Source organism: Aulonocara sp. 'chitande type north' Nkhata Bay, linkage group LG7, assembly GCF_057382095.1.
Source record: "Aulonocara sp. 'chitande type north' Nkhata Bay isolate Kocher_YH1m ecotype deep benthic linkage group LG7, A_spYH_male_GT1.1, whole genome shotgun sequence".
In the NCBI taxonomy this organism is placed as follows: Eukaryota; Metazoa; Chordata; class Actinopteri; order Cichliformes; family Cichlidae; genus Aulonocara; species Aulonocara sp. 'chitande type north' Nkhata Bay.
Genome location: NC_141350.1, coordinates 27,519,251 through 27,533,652, shown reverse-complemented (window position 1 = coordinate 27,533,652; position 14,402 = coordinate 27,519,251). Strand labels below are relative to the sequence as shown.

The following is a 14,402-nucleotide window of genomic DNA, read 5'->3' as shown; positions in this document are numbered from 1 at the left end:
ATTGGGAACTCTTCCAGAGGTCCAACTACTCTTTTCCAGCTTGGATCAGTTGAAAGCAAATGGTAGGGTCAAATTTTGCCATTATCAACATGAATGACTGATCCATTCATTGTACAATTCAGGTTGCTGGTGTTATAGTTGTATTGATGTGGGGGGTACTGTCTTTGGGCTTTGTAGGACCAAAAGAAGATCATTTAAATGCTACAGCCTACCTGAGTATTATTGCTGACCATGTCCATTACCTTATTTTGATGTTTGGGAAGGTTTTTGAACTGAAAGCTGCGTAAACTTACAATTTTCTCATAGAAGTCTTTGGGCATCTTTGATAGAATTTCCACAGGCTCCAGCAGCTCATAAGGATCCACTGCCACCACCAATTCCTCTCCATCATCTCCTGATTGATTGGGGGGAAGAAAAAGTCAATATCACACTATGACTGACTTATCTCCTCTTTATCTAACAACACGTCAAAGAAGCAATTCTCTACTCTATAAACCTACCGTCTGACTGTTCTCCTCCTTGAGCCTGTTGCTCCTGAAACTTTGCTTTCAGGTCCTGCTGGGAGCGCAGGAAGCGCGTCTGTTTGGGAGGAGATGAAGGTAGCTTCACCCATTCCTCCTCTAGTTCTTTGAGCTGCAGGAAAAAAAAAGAAAAAAAAAAAGACAGGTTTATTCAGTTTATCATGCCTTGAAATGAACAAAAATGAATGAAACGTGTGCAAAATGTGTGTAATAATGGGCCCCACCTGTACAGAATTAATGTTCTGAAGTGAAGGTCTCAAAGCATCTCTGATCCACTTGTAGATCTCTACTGCAAGCAGCTTGGCTTCATCTCTCACAGCTTTCTCTCTAGACTCAAACTGTTTGGGTAAAATCTTCACTACTGGCTTCAATGTTACTATTTTAGACCCAAATTCACTGTGAAAAGACAATTACATGACATTTGATTATTGTCATTTACAGAACTGACACTTACATAGACTGACTTACAGCAATTTGATTCCAGTGGTTAGAAATGAGCAATTTGATCAAACTTAGTCAATGCTTTTTGTTTATTTGGTCTTGTGTGGCAGCTAGAGCTTTATCCTGACAGGCAACATTAACATGACATACTACATTTGCTGTGTCTATACATTAAAGGATTCTCAGTATAGTTACACTAACCTGAGAGCCTTTCTTAAAGTCTCGATGCATGCCACCACTATCTTGGGGTTCTTGTTGTCGAGTCCTTTGAGCAGCTCGTCCTGAACCACTTCAGCCTTCTCTATCTCAATGTACATAAAACAGATGTCCATACCCAGCTCTTTGGCCCGTGCTTTTGGCTGGTTGAACACTTTGGTCACCACACCAGACACTACCTCACCTGTCGTCCTATAGAGTGACAAAGACAAAAAAACAAACAAACAAAAAATGATATAGGCATATACATAGATAGATATACAAGTTCATGATAGCATGTGGCCATAATTACCTCTCCATAAGGAGTAGTGTGTGGCCCAAACACAAAATGGCACGCTTTCATCAGTGCTACTACTGCTTAATAAAGAGTTTCGCTGCCTTACTGCTACCTTCATTATTCTTTAATAACTTGACTCAAACTTTTGAATACCAAAAAAGGATCTTCGCAGCCGCCAGTGCTACCCCTCAGCTTCCACGTAGGTTACGTTTTTGTGTTACGTTTGTTTGTTTTTAAAAACACATTTTTTCACCAGGTGCTCAAAATTTATAACGACATAGCAGGAACATAAAAATATGTCCCCCGAACACACCATAAGGAAAAGAGTAGTACTGCAGCTATTGATTATTTTAATCAATTAATCTATTGATTATCCAATCAATTAACTGAGTAATCCAATAAAAATAAATATGTGTCATATTAATGAGCAATAATTATTCAAAAGAGAAAAAAAAAATCTAAATATTTGCTCATTGTTTTCTATTTTATAAATTGCAATGTTTTTTAATTTCATCCTTCAGCAAGTGTGTGTGTGTGTGTGTGTGTGTGTGTGTGTGTGTTTGTTTAACTTTGTAATTTTTGTAACTGTGTCACACTTGCTGCTGCCTCTCCTGGCCAGGTCTCCCTTAAAAAAAAAGTTTTTTTTAAGTTTTAACTAGGAAGATCCTATTGAGATTAAAAAAAACTTTTTTTTTTTTGTTTTTTTTTTGTTTCTCTTCCCCCCCCTTCTCACCGTCTCTTCTCCCCTTGGGTTTTCTTTCTTTCTCTCCCTCTCTCTCTCTCATTCATTCCCCCTGTCCTATTTATTAAAAAAAAAAAAAAAAAAAAAAAATGACAAAGGATGAACTGAAGCTCTGCCATCACGTAATGTCGCATACTGCTGTTTCTGATGTCATAGAAGAAATAAAAAAAAAAAAAAAAAAAAAAAAAAAAAAAGTTTTTTTTAATCTCAATAGGATCTTCCTAGTTAAATAAAATAAAAATAATTAAACACGCATGCTGTACATGTTCAATGAAATTGTTAAAAGCCTCATTTTATCCTGACATTCATGCCTATGATGAATGTATATAAACATCTGACTACAAATGTACTTACACCTTTTCATCATCAGAAATTTTCACAAAATCATGTGGTACAATTTCTAGGGCTATATCACTCACTACAGATAGGACTGCAGTTAGCGATGTGAGGGATTAGCCAAACAAACAATGACACTTTACTAATCAACACCAGCAATACAGTTTCTTAAAAACAACTATTAATTGTCATTAGCGCACCACAATAATGGCCTGTATTTATATAGCGCTTTACTAGTCCCTAAGGACCCCAAAGCGCTTTACATATCCAGTCATCCACCCATTCACACACACATTCACACACTGGTGATGGCAAGCTACATTGTAGCCACAGCCACCCTGGGGCGCACTGACAGAGGCGAGGCTCTGTCAGTGCAGACTGTTGCCCTCAAATCATATTAATGCCTTAAATCAATGCTGTAAAAATCTGACCCTCAAATAATGTGTTTAATTGCTTACAGCAAAAAATAATACCCAGCAGATTTCTGTATTGAATTTCAGCATTAATGTACTCTGTTCTGTGGTCACAAACACCATTTTTCTGGCAAAACAAAAGTAAAAACCTTGTACTGTTTCTGCAGTTCAAGATAAATGCAGGCTACTGGCAACAAATTAAGTCTGCATTCTGATGAACAATTATATTTTCATCAGATTAACAGAAACTCTACAGACTAGGTCCAAAGCTGCTGTTAGCAAGGGAAAAACTAATAACCATTAAGCACCACCAATTTAACTGGCACCATCTTTGAGTCCAGTTTACCTTTATACATTAATTGAATCACAAGGCAAACCACTGTTGTTGCAGTGCAACTCAACACACAACAGACTATGTAAAACCAAGAAAGCCTGTTCTTTGTTTAGAGGCACAGTTTTGGGTTTTTCCAGACTTTTAAAAGAAATTGCAGGAGAAACTCTTGTTGTTACTGTTACTTACTTTCCAGCAAAGTGGGCATTCTCAATGAAGGCAAGGGCTGCCTCCAGACCTTTGAGCTGAGCCACTGCATTCGAGTCTGTGACAAACTTCTTAATCAGTCCCAGGTACTTCCCCCATTCTGGACTCTTTTCATCTTCTATCTTCTGGAACAATTTCAGTGCTTCTTCATAACCATTCAGGCGGGCTTTCCAAATCTGAATCAAACACACTGAGAATTAGTGTTGTCACCATATTTTACTTCCAACTTTCATACATTGTTTGGACAATAATGCTAAATGATGCAAAAGGATAAAAGATACTCAAGACAACTTATATTGACAAAACATTTGTTTTGCAATCCCAAGATCAAATAGTCTTAAAACATCACACATTGATCTCACATGTTGCTTTTGGTTTTATTTAAAAAAAAAGAAAAAAAAAAGCCAAATTAGATAAATCATGCATCACCAGTCAGCCTAAAACTAAAAATACAACATGAATCCTTGAAGTCTGACATGTCTTATCAATTTAAATGCTAAAACATTCTAAATGATAGTAATTCTAAGGAGGCAGACAGGATTCTCCAGAATCCCAAAAAGTTGATTCGTATGCAGCATTTTCAGTGGGAGAAACATTTGTCACTCATTCGACTGACTTCTTCAGTCTCATGCATCACAAGACTTCATGTAACTCAGCATGAATTCCATTATGCTGGGAGATGAAGGAATGGCGATGCCAATGCTTAGCTTGAGGCTTCATAAGAGGGCCTCACTAAGCAGTGTGTGATGCAAAGTGGCTCCATCCATATTTGCTACTACTGCTTGGTTTTTGTCAATTCACTCTTGTAAGGGGGGGGGGGGGGAGCAAGAAAGTACAGTTTGTGTTGATGTAGTGATATGGTATAAAATCATGATTAAAAACCATTCAAATATTCCTATTCAGTCATGCTTTCACAAACAACAAACTAAATGGACATACACAGTGTTTCAAGTTTCTGCGCAGGTGAACTGCCTTAAGAAAAATCTCAGACATCAGTTAGAAAGTGTATATCCTTGTATGCTCCATATGCCTATTAAATCTACTGTAGGCACAGTGATTGCTGGCTTTTCAGTCAAACTTATTTGTGAGCTAAAAGAGAATAACAAAGGAAAAGGGTGCAGTTTCGTTTTAGCTTTAGAAACTTGGATTGCTCACATTCTCTGTACAGTCTACAACACCACAATGGCATTCCTGCCCATGTTAAACACAAAAGCACTAATCACATTGAGTTCAGGGTGTGGTTCATTTAAAAGCCTTTTGTTTGGTATAGAGAAAAAAAAAAAAAAACCAAACAAAATAAAAAAGAAAAATTGTGGCTCTCATGCTCAGGAGGGGGGGACTTCTATATAAAACATATTCCAGCTGATTATGCTAACCATGTCCAGTGGTTCGTTTGCCTGAGTAGCTGTATCATCTTCCAGTGGCTACAACCAGAATAAAACGGAGGCTTAATCTCAGCATAGTCCAGATTTCAGATCTAACAAGGTGAACCATTTTAATTATATGATCATTTTTTCCCCACATCAGTCAATACTTATTTATTGCATTTCAAGTCGTTCAAGTCCAATGAATAACTTGAAATAGTACAAAGTGGTGAACTGCCAGAGGTTATTAAAAAAATAAAAAATAAAAATAAGGTAAGGTTACCCAAAACTGAAAAATAATGTACATTTCAGAAATGTGTTAAAGAACACAAACTAGAAAACGAAATTCTTTGGTTCTTTCCAAAGAAATAAAAGCCCCTTTAACATTTGTAGCTACTCTGATCGAACCACCACACATCGCCACAACTCGACAGGTTTTCCAGTACAAAATAATACTGCCTTGAGTACGTGACTGTCGACATAGCAACATGTCGGAACGTCCTGCGACATAATTAATATGCAACACGAATGCTACAACAAAGGTGGACTACGAGGCAAGAATATAGCTGCTGCTTGGTCTGTGACTTTTCGTTAGACTCAAGGACCATATTATTGTTTGGGGGTTTTTTTTGTAGTCATTTCCCTGTTGCTGGGTTACCAAAGTGAGCGTTTTGATTTTCATGAACAAGATGATCTCATGACTCATCGTGTGACGCTACTGACCAGCCAATCGGTGGCATCCAGTCTGACGACGTCAGATTTTAGTACCCGCTTGGATCACTTGGAACCTCGGGCAAGCAGGTACTAAAATAAGTACCTTGTACAGGTACAATAACCTAATGAGAAAACTGTTGAACCATACGGAGTCCATTCAAGTAGGTACTATTGTAAAACAGGCTATAGTAGCTATTAATACACAAAAAACCCACTTAAAGAAAAAAAAAAAACACAAACAAACACACACACACACACACACACACACACACTTCTAAAGTACTGGGGCGTACAGCTGCAGTACCCCAAACAGCTCCTCTAAGCTGCGTGTGTCAACCAAACCTGAATTAGAAACAACATTGCAGATGTAGAAGCAGAGCAACTGTGGACAGAAGTTTCAGCAGAGTGGAGGTAGTTCATAAGAGATTACAGGATGACTCCAACCTCAGCAACAGGACCACTCTCAGCACTGAGCAAATGTGTTTCATCTTGAGTGACAAAACGTTTCTTCCGCTGAAAACGCCAATTCCAGATGAACAGTAAACTTTTTATAATTTCCTTACATGGATCAAGACAAATTGTGAAATAACTTTTATTAAAAATCAAATATCAAGTAAAAGAGCTGTGTAGAAACATTTACAAATATTTTTGAAGGAAAAAAATAAATACATTCACAGAGGACAAGCATAAATGAGAGGCTCACCTTGTGTTCACATTTCTGGTCAATGGGGAGCTTCATCCACTCGCTCTCGTCCCCCATGGTGGCTGCCTGGGGACTCAGCTTCCCCAAAGGTACACTGCTGAGGTGTGGGACACACACACATATCATTTACACGGCATGTCCAAGAAAAAAAAAATTAAAGTCCTTGTTATCCAGATATCCTAATTAATCTGGGAAGCCTCTAACTTTGTAAGCTAACCAGCAGTTATGATAAGTGGGACTTTTACACCATCAACATCAAACCAACACCAAAGTGCACCAGTTATAATAATACGTATAAGAGTTTCTTGTGCACACTGGAAGCCTAAAGCGGTTTACTTGCGCCATCATCTGAAGACTCTTGGCTGGCTCTTTGAATTTCTTGATAATACTTCACACTCCAGTTGTTCACACTTGGAAATGCTGTGATAACCTTGTAGATACATGTTCTGCTTTGTGAGCATGAACTCTTTTTCTAAAATCTAAACTAATTTCTTTTAGATTTTTCTCAAGTGAGAGCTCAAATTCTTGCTGAAGTTTTTATACAATGTATATATTGGAAGAAACCCCTCAGTTTTAACTCAAATTTACAAGCTTAGAGCATTACGAAGGTAAAGCACATCACTGACCAGTTGATTGTGGCAATGCTTAATTTAAAAAAAAAAAAAAAAGTCAGCTATGTGGTGGGGGGGAGGGGGGAGTCAAACCCAGAAGAAAGCTAGAAGTTTAGAAATTCAATGAATCCACCTCCAATGCATCTGGCCTTGCTTGTATTCAACCTGGTCTCCTGCACACACACAATTCATCCATCTTCCCTCTCTCCATTACATCAGCCAGATCTCTTCCTATACCAATAATCCTGGTATAAATTTTTTTATGTGACAAAAATATCATAGCAAGCTATACTCTACCAATGCCATCTGTTTACATTCCTTTGCACATACACAAAACAAGCCTGGGCATCTCTGACAAGTCAGTCAGCCTCAAATTACAATTTAATACCTTTATTAAAAAATAAATATATTTAAAAAAACGAGGTGGGGTGGGGCAGGGCCTATTTTAGCAACCTCTAAAAAGCAAAAACTAAACAAATGACTCAACCAAACATCTTAGATGAAGTCCATATGACAGAAAAAGCAAACAGTGGTTCAGAAACAATGTGGTACATAGTGGGAAAGTGAGGCTTTAAGCAACTGGTTAAAAATTTATTATGACCATCTGCTAATGTATCTAGAGTGGATAATGTTCTACAGTTCGATCGCCTCATCTTCCCACTGTACAGTCAACAGAAATAGATGTAGCAGAATTCTGAGAAAGAAAAAGAAAAAGGAAAGGAGGAGGAGCAGCAAGTACAGCGTAGTGTTCTATGCTAATGGCAGCTAATGGTAACTGTCATTTGATAGCAACTAAAGTTGGGGAAAAGAGACTTACAGTACATTTGCCCATTGATAATTAATTTAGCAATTGAGGTCACGCCCAAACAGACACCATTATCATGGTCCAGATCAGTTGAGGCACTTGGTTTTGGGTTAAGAAGTGAATGTACATAATGTGGCTATTTCTTTGGCTAGATGAAGCACCAAACTCCACTGGGAAACGCCCAGAGATTCAATTTAATTTCAATGCAATTTTATTTATATAGTACCAAATGATGGAAAATGTATGCTATGCCATCTAATGCTAAGGGGAAGCATGCATAATTTAAGTTTAATTAGTCCTAACACAGAATCTTGTGGAACTCCTTCAATAACCTAAGTGTGCGAAGAGGACTCACCATTTACATGAACAAATTGGAGTCCATTAGGTAGATGTGATTCAAACCACTACAGTGCAGTATCTTTAATACCTATAGCATGCTCTAATTACTGTAATAAAATAACAGTCAACCGTATGAAATGCTGCACTGAGGTCTAGCAGGACAAGCACAGAGATGAGCCCACTGTCAGATGCAAAAAGAAAATAATTTGGAACCTTCACTAATATGATTTCTGTAGTGTGATGAGCTCTGAAACCTGACTGAAACTCTTCAAATAAACCATTCCTCTGCAAGTGATCAGTTAGCAGTTTTGCAACAACACTTTCAAGAATTTTTTTAGATAAAAAGGTTGGAAATTAGCTTTCTCTGAAAGGTAGATGGGCTCTCTCTAGATTATAATGTTGATAATGCATGATGCATGCACAGTTAAGCTGCATGATCCATTATTGAAGAATACGATAAATGGTTCAAAATGCTTTTATTAGTTATTGACATTTTCCATTAAAGGATTCTCAAAGTTAACTTACAACGTCCCTGCTGTTAAGAAATTCATGAAGTCATCGCTAGCTATGGTTAAAAGAATGATGGCTCAACAGAGCTCTGACTTTTTGTTAAGTTGGCTTAGCTACCATGGCATCACTCATTGGTTTCTTAAGGCCTTAACCCTGGACTACCAAGCAGGATTTGGGCTTATCCAGGTAAATACTAGGGTTTGGAACACACACACACACACACACACACACACACACACACACACACACACACACACACACACACACACACACACACACACACACACACACACACACACACACACAGTGTGGCGATATGCCAAAACAGGGACACCAGATATGAATATTTTGAATAAATTAAAATACTCTGGGAGCACTATAAACTGGAGGGCGCATCTCACCTTTGTGCCAACAGTTGCAAACTGACTTGGACTGATCACTGATCACACTTGAACCAATGTAAAATTTTTGAAAAGCTGAGTTTGGAAAGCCAAGACAGCCAGACAGTGGAAGTGGACAGTATATCTTTTGTTTTAACATTGTTATATCCAGGGGCAGCACAAAAGTGATCCCATTAAATAGATTTTTAGTTTTAGTCCCCTTGCTTTCCACTCTGTTATCCAACTAATGACAGAACTAATAACTAACTAATGCAAGCCTACACCAAACAACCAACCTGGTGACGTAATGTTCTACACTGAGAGAAGATGGCGCTAAAATGTTTTTAAAACTTTAAGCACTTATTTCTTAAATCCAGACACAGACAGTGTTAGATTTGTCAGTTTTTGAGAGCAGGGCTCTATGATGCAAGTTAGGCTTAATATGTGTAGCATTTCATGTCCCCTTTCAAGCTCGGGTCCTCTACCCAAATCCTGGAATCTTGAGGGTCCCGCGTAGCATCATTGCTGTTCCTAGGACTGCGCTCCTCTGGACAGAGATCTTGGGTGTTGTTTCTGGGATCTGCTGGAGACACTTGTCCAGCTTGGGGTCACTGCGGTGATTACCAATGGGAGCACTGCTGCCTTCACATCTTCTCAAGCTCTTCTCTCAGCCTGTGGTACTTTTTTCAAGCTTCTCATGATCCTTTGTTGCTTTCACTTAGTATAGCAACATCAATTACAGTTGCCTTCCTTGGTTTATCCACAAATATTATGTCCGGTTGGTTAGCCAACATCAGTTTGTCTGTATTTGGAAGTCCCACAGAACCTTAGCTCGGTCATTCTCAACAACCCTAAAGAGCATGTCCCAGTTTAACATCACGACTTCCAGGTCATACTCGACACAGTAGTTTCCGCAACACTGCTTTTCTCCCGAGGTCCCCAAAACTGTTGAAAGGAATGGCTTATTCAAAGGCTCTGGAGGTCTCTACATACACACATAAAGTTCTGTCAAAAAGTTCACTGAACTCTGATATGCACTGAATGTTTTTGTTCATCAAGTGGTTGTTGGCTTCATTTGTATTGGTGATGCAAAGGCACGTCACAGTACAGATGCTGTGCAAGAACTCCTTGCTGGCAAGATTACGCTGTACTTTGCTTAATTCAGCAGGAAACCGTTATCGTGCGACACATGCAATAGAAATTAATGGGTTTCAGAGCCTATGTGAAAAGGCCTTCAGGCTACTGAATTTGGGGTGAAACCCTCCATGCAGTGTAATGAGCTTCATTGTCTTGATGTCAGTGGCATCCATCTCCTCCTTTGACCAGCTTATTATCCCAGCAGGGTGTCTAATCACTGGCAGAGCGTAGGTGTTGATTGCCTAGATCTTGTTCTTCCCATTCAGCTGACTCCTTAGGACTTGCTTTACTCTCCGCAGGTATTTAGTGATTGTGGCTTTCCTAGCAGCCTCTTCACAATTCCTATTTGGCTGTGGGATTCAGAGGTCATTGTAGCTGCCCTCAATGTCTCTAATGCTGTAGCCATTTCCTTCTGGTAGTACAGTCGCTTCAGTTCTGACTGCTCCCTCTCCAAATTCACAGCCTTTGCCATGACATAAAATCATATTCTGTACAGTATATAGCCAAAGTTTTAACAATGTGAGTATATGACTAAAACCTTTGCTAGCTTTGAGGCATCCACTGGTGACACTTGGGCACTCTCTGACAACATTTCCTCCTCTGATTCAAACCATCACAAATTCCACCACCAAAATATCACTATTACATTTACAATGGAACTGAATGCAAAAATCCTAATTAATCATGTTTGTAGGATCTATTTAATAACTGTTCTCTGAAAAATGTGTCCTGTTAAAGGGAAATTCATATAAATACATATGCAACAAGGCCAACCAAATAAAATATCTACCGTTTCCACACTTTTCAGTCCAAACCACTTTGCACCACTTTCTTATATCCTGACAGTAGCTTTTTAATGCTGAAAGAGAGCTTTACTGTAGCACAATCTGGCTGATGAAAACCACAAACCACTTTAATGGAGTTGCAATATTCATGCTGACTTTAATATACCACACATTGGCATACAAGAAAAAACAAGGGCAATGGCACACTTGAGCATGTGACACAGTTACCTTCTAAATTCAATACAGGGATGTGTCAGGATCTGAGAGTAAATAACGTTTTGTGTTATGCACATCGTACAAGTCAGGTGTAAGAGATTCTAGGTTTAAACAGTTGAAGCGCTTGATATAAAGCAGGTGTCCTCTGGATGAATCAATTAGGCTGTTGGATAAATCTATAAATCTGGCTTTGAAACTCCTTTACCTTTAGTACCTACTCGGATCGACTCAGATCAACTGGTTTGCAATCAAGTACCATCGAATATCTGTGGTTGTCGTCATAGCCATGCTGCAGAGTGTCCAGTGATGTAATTAATATGCGACACGAACACTACAACAAAGATGGAGTTCAAGGCAAGAACATACCTGCTGCTCAGTCTGTAGCTTTTCATCGGACTCTGGGACCATGGCATTGTTTTTTGTAGCCATTTCCCTTGTTGTCGAGTTTCAAAGACTGCAGTTTTGATTTTCGTGAATGAGACGCTCTCATGTAGGGCTGAACGATATATCGCATTTGCGATAATATCGCGACATGATCAAGTGCAATTTTCTAACCGCAAAGGCTGCGATTATACTGCGATTATAAGGCTGTCCAAATTACTACCATATCCCAGAATTCATAGCGCGGCCCAGCCAAACTCCAGTTTCCAGCAATGGCGGCCGCTACTAAGTTTTAAAATTACTCATACTAATCTTTCTGGGTCACAAAATAAACTTTTAACATATTTTCAGGCGAGAAAGTAGTTGTGTAAACATCAAATATCTGCTCGGTTTATCAAGATATCCCATATTTGCAAAAGTGCTTCGACGTTTTCAGAGGCGTCTGCTACCCACCAGCTCGACAGCTAGCCGGGAGCTCGAGGATTACTGATGCGGCCGAGAACGGCACAACTCCCGGCACATCATTTTCAGATCACCGCGGAGTTTCGCTGCTCGGGTTAAACGTAATATATAAGTCACTTAGACAACCTAAAAATGTTATTGTTGGGCTTTTTTCAGTGTTTTGTTTGTTCGTGAGTAAATCGGTTTGGCTGAGATTAAAGTTATTAGATTAGATAAAATAAAACTTTATTAATCCCCCGGGTGGGTTCCTCCTTGGTTTTCACACAGCTGACTAAACGTCAAACAGAAAACTTATTAAACAGAAGTATGAGACAGTCGAGAATTTACACCAGTGTCTGGTTATATTTTAGATAGCAAGAAGCAGACGGCCGAGTTTATTAAACTCCACCGAGACAGCGGTGACGCTAATCAGAACTAGCCTTCTGATTAGCTAATCAGAAGGCTAGACCGTCCAATTTCACGCCTTTAAACTTTAAAGGCGTGTTTGTGTGTGTGTTTATACAATTGCTATTATGTTTGCACTTTATGTGTAATGTTACTGACTGCAGAGATCAGTAAGATGTGTGTATTTTTTATTTATTAGTTTTATTTATTTAATATTATTTTTTAATTGAATGACTGTCTAGTAGTTCACAGATGTCGAAAAACTGAGTGTGGTAAAGCCACTGATTTTTTTTTTATGTATATTTCTGCAATCTGCACATTGTACTGACTTTCATTTTAATGTTTACACCAGGGTTCCTTGTCAGCACTTTATGCTCAGATGTTTGTAAGCTAAAAATAAACTATTGTGTATGTTCAAATATACTGTTGTGATTGAAGAAGTTAAATAAAAATGTCAGTCATCAATTCATGCATCACCTCATGTCATCATAACAGAGGTCTGTCTTCCAGGAAAGAACAGTTTAAAATTAATGTAATATAGTATTGGCCATACTATATGATGTATTGCTTGTCTTTGTTTAATAATACAGAAGACAAAGACCTTAAAAAATAATCGCATATCGCATCGCAATCGCAATATTGGGGCAAAAAAAATCGCAATTAGATTATTTTCCATAATCGTTCAGCCCTACTCTCATGACTCGGCCAATCAGTGGCATGCAGTCTGACATCACATTTTAGTACCTGCTCAAATCACTTGGAACTGCAGCCGAGCAGGTACTATGACCTAATGGAAAACCCTAAAAACCGTGGAGAGTCGATCCAAGTTGGTACTAATGGAAAACGAGCTTAACGCTGTGAAAGGTAGAGATCCAAAACACAGAGAACAGGTCAGGGAGAGAGATGAGTTAGAGAAAGAATTGACAACTACCCAACAGGAAAGAATGGAAAAAGAAGACATCCACGAAGGAAACAGCTGTAAACAGCATGTAAAAACTGATGAAGTTCTTAAATTCAGTCTCACATTTGATTGCTTTTCTCAGGTCAGAGTAATGTAAATTTGTGACTTTAGTGAAATAGCCTTAGAAACAAATTACAACTCAATACGTGTGATCAATAAGCTCTCCTACTCAAAAAAAAAAGCAGCACTACACCTCTAGCTCTCAGTATTACAGAATGCAAACTTAAATACAACCAAATGAGCACAGCTAACCTTTATCAACTAGACTCCCCTTTAAATACACCCAACCAGTCATTATCACTTTGGTTATTAACCACATCACCGATTGTTTGCTTTCCCGGTTTGACTGGGAGTGGCCAGCATAACATAACTAGCGGTCGTTAGTTGCTAACGTTAGTTACCGAGGGCCATTAACTAGCTAACTTAGCAACAACAGTGACAGTTGCTACGTTACCCCGTTAACCGCTCATTCAGGTCCAACCCGCATCAACACAGACGGCTATCGCTAATGACAAATAAACATTGTTAAACATGTCGTGCAAAATTGTATTATGCATAAGTTATTTTCAAAGTCAAACCTCGCCGTTAATTTATTGTCGGTTGGTAATAGCTGTTAGCTGGTTAGAAAGAAGGCTACAAGCTAACCTTCCATCCCCGCCAACATAACCAGGCCTAACAGCGCAGTTCGCAGCTACACACATTACATCACAACTAGCTCCGATTCAAACCTGATTTGTAGTTGCTTAAAATAATAATAATATTTAAAATCTTCAACATAATACCTGTTTGCGTCTTTTAAAAAATACGATGCTGCTTCCCCAATTCGATGAGGATGATAAAGATCACTGAAGCGGGGTCCAGCCGAGTTTTATACAAGTGCTTCCCTGCCTCGAAGGAGATTCAACACTATTTCCGGTACAGAATAAAACAGACAGTTGCGCTGTTTCTTATCTAATTCAAATTATAAATATAATTTACAGAAATTGCGTATTCGTTAAAAGAAAAACTTCGAAAAAGTATTTCTGGGCTGGGATATGAAAATATTTGTTTGTCTGTCTGTGGAATATGCGTGTGTTGAACTCTTATTTTAAACACAAATGAACGCCCACTTCCGATTTCGCTAAATACGTCCAACTTCTTTCAGCTTTTTCAAATTTCTCCAGAGC

At 38.6% G+C, this 14,402-nt stretch overlaps 1 protein-coding gene across 7 annotated transcripts in view; it reads right to left on the bottom strand.

Annotated features, from left to right (window-relative positions):
• The window catches only part of ckap5 (cytoskeleton associated protein 5), a 43,710-nt gene extending 29,541 nt beyond the window's left edge, over positions 1 to 14,169 (bottom strand). For 2 of the 7 annotated variants that reach the window (XM_086299770.1, XM_086299776.1), the window contains exons 1-7: positions 11,415 to 12,969; positions 6,266 to 6,362; positions 3,467 to 3,660; positions 1,164 to 1,370; positions 746 to 917; positions 501 to 633; positions 294 to 394 (exon numbers count right to left, since the gene is read on the bottom strand). In XM_086299770.1, coding sequence (XP_086155896.1) covers positions 294 to 394; positions 501 to 633; positions 746 to 917; positions 1,164 to 1,370; positions 3,467 to 3,660; positions 6,266 to 6,362; positions 11,415 to 11,461 — 951 coding nt within the window. In that variant the 5' untranslated portion in view covers positions 11,462 to 12,969. Of the gene's footprint in view, positions 1 to 293; positions 395 to 500; positions 634 to 745; positions 918 to 1,163; positions 1,371 to 3,466; positions 3,661 to 6,265; positions 6,363 to 11,414; positions 12,970 to 13,690; positions 13,711 to 14,018 lie in introns of those variants that run through there. The other 5 variants (XM_086299772.1, XM_086299777.1, XM_086299773.1 and 2 more) reach the window with 4 other exon arrangements.
• Positions 14,170 to 14,402: the final 233 nt, after the last annotated feature.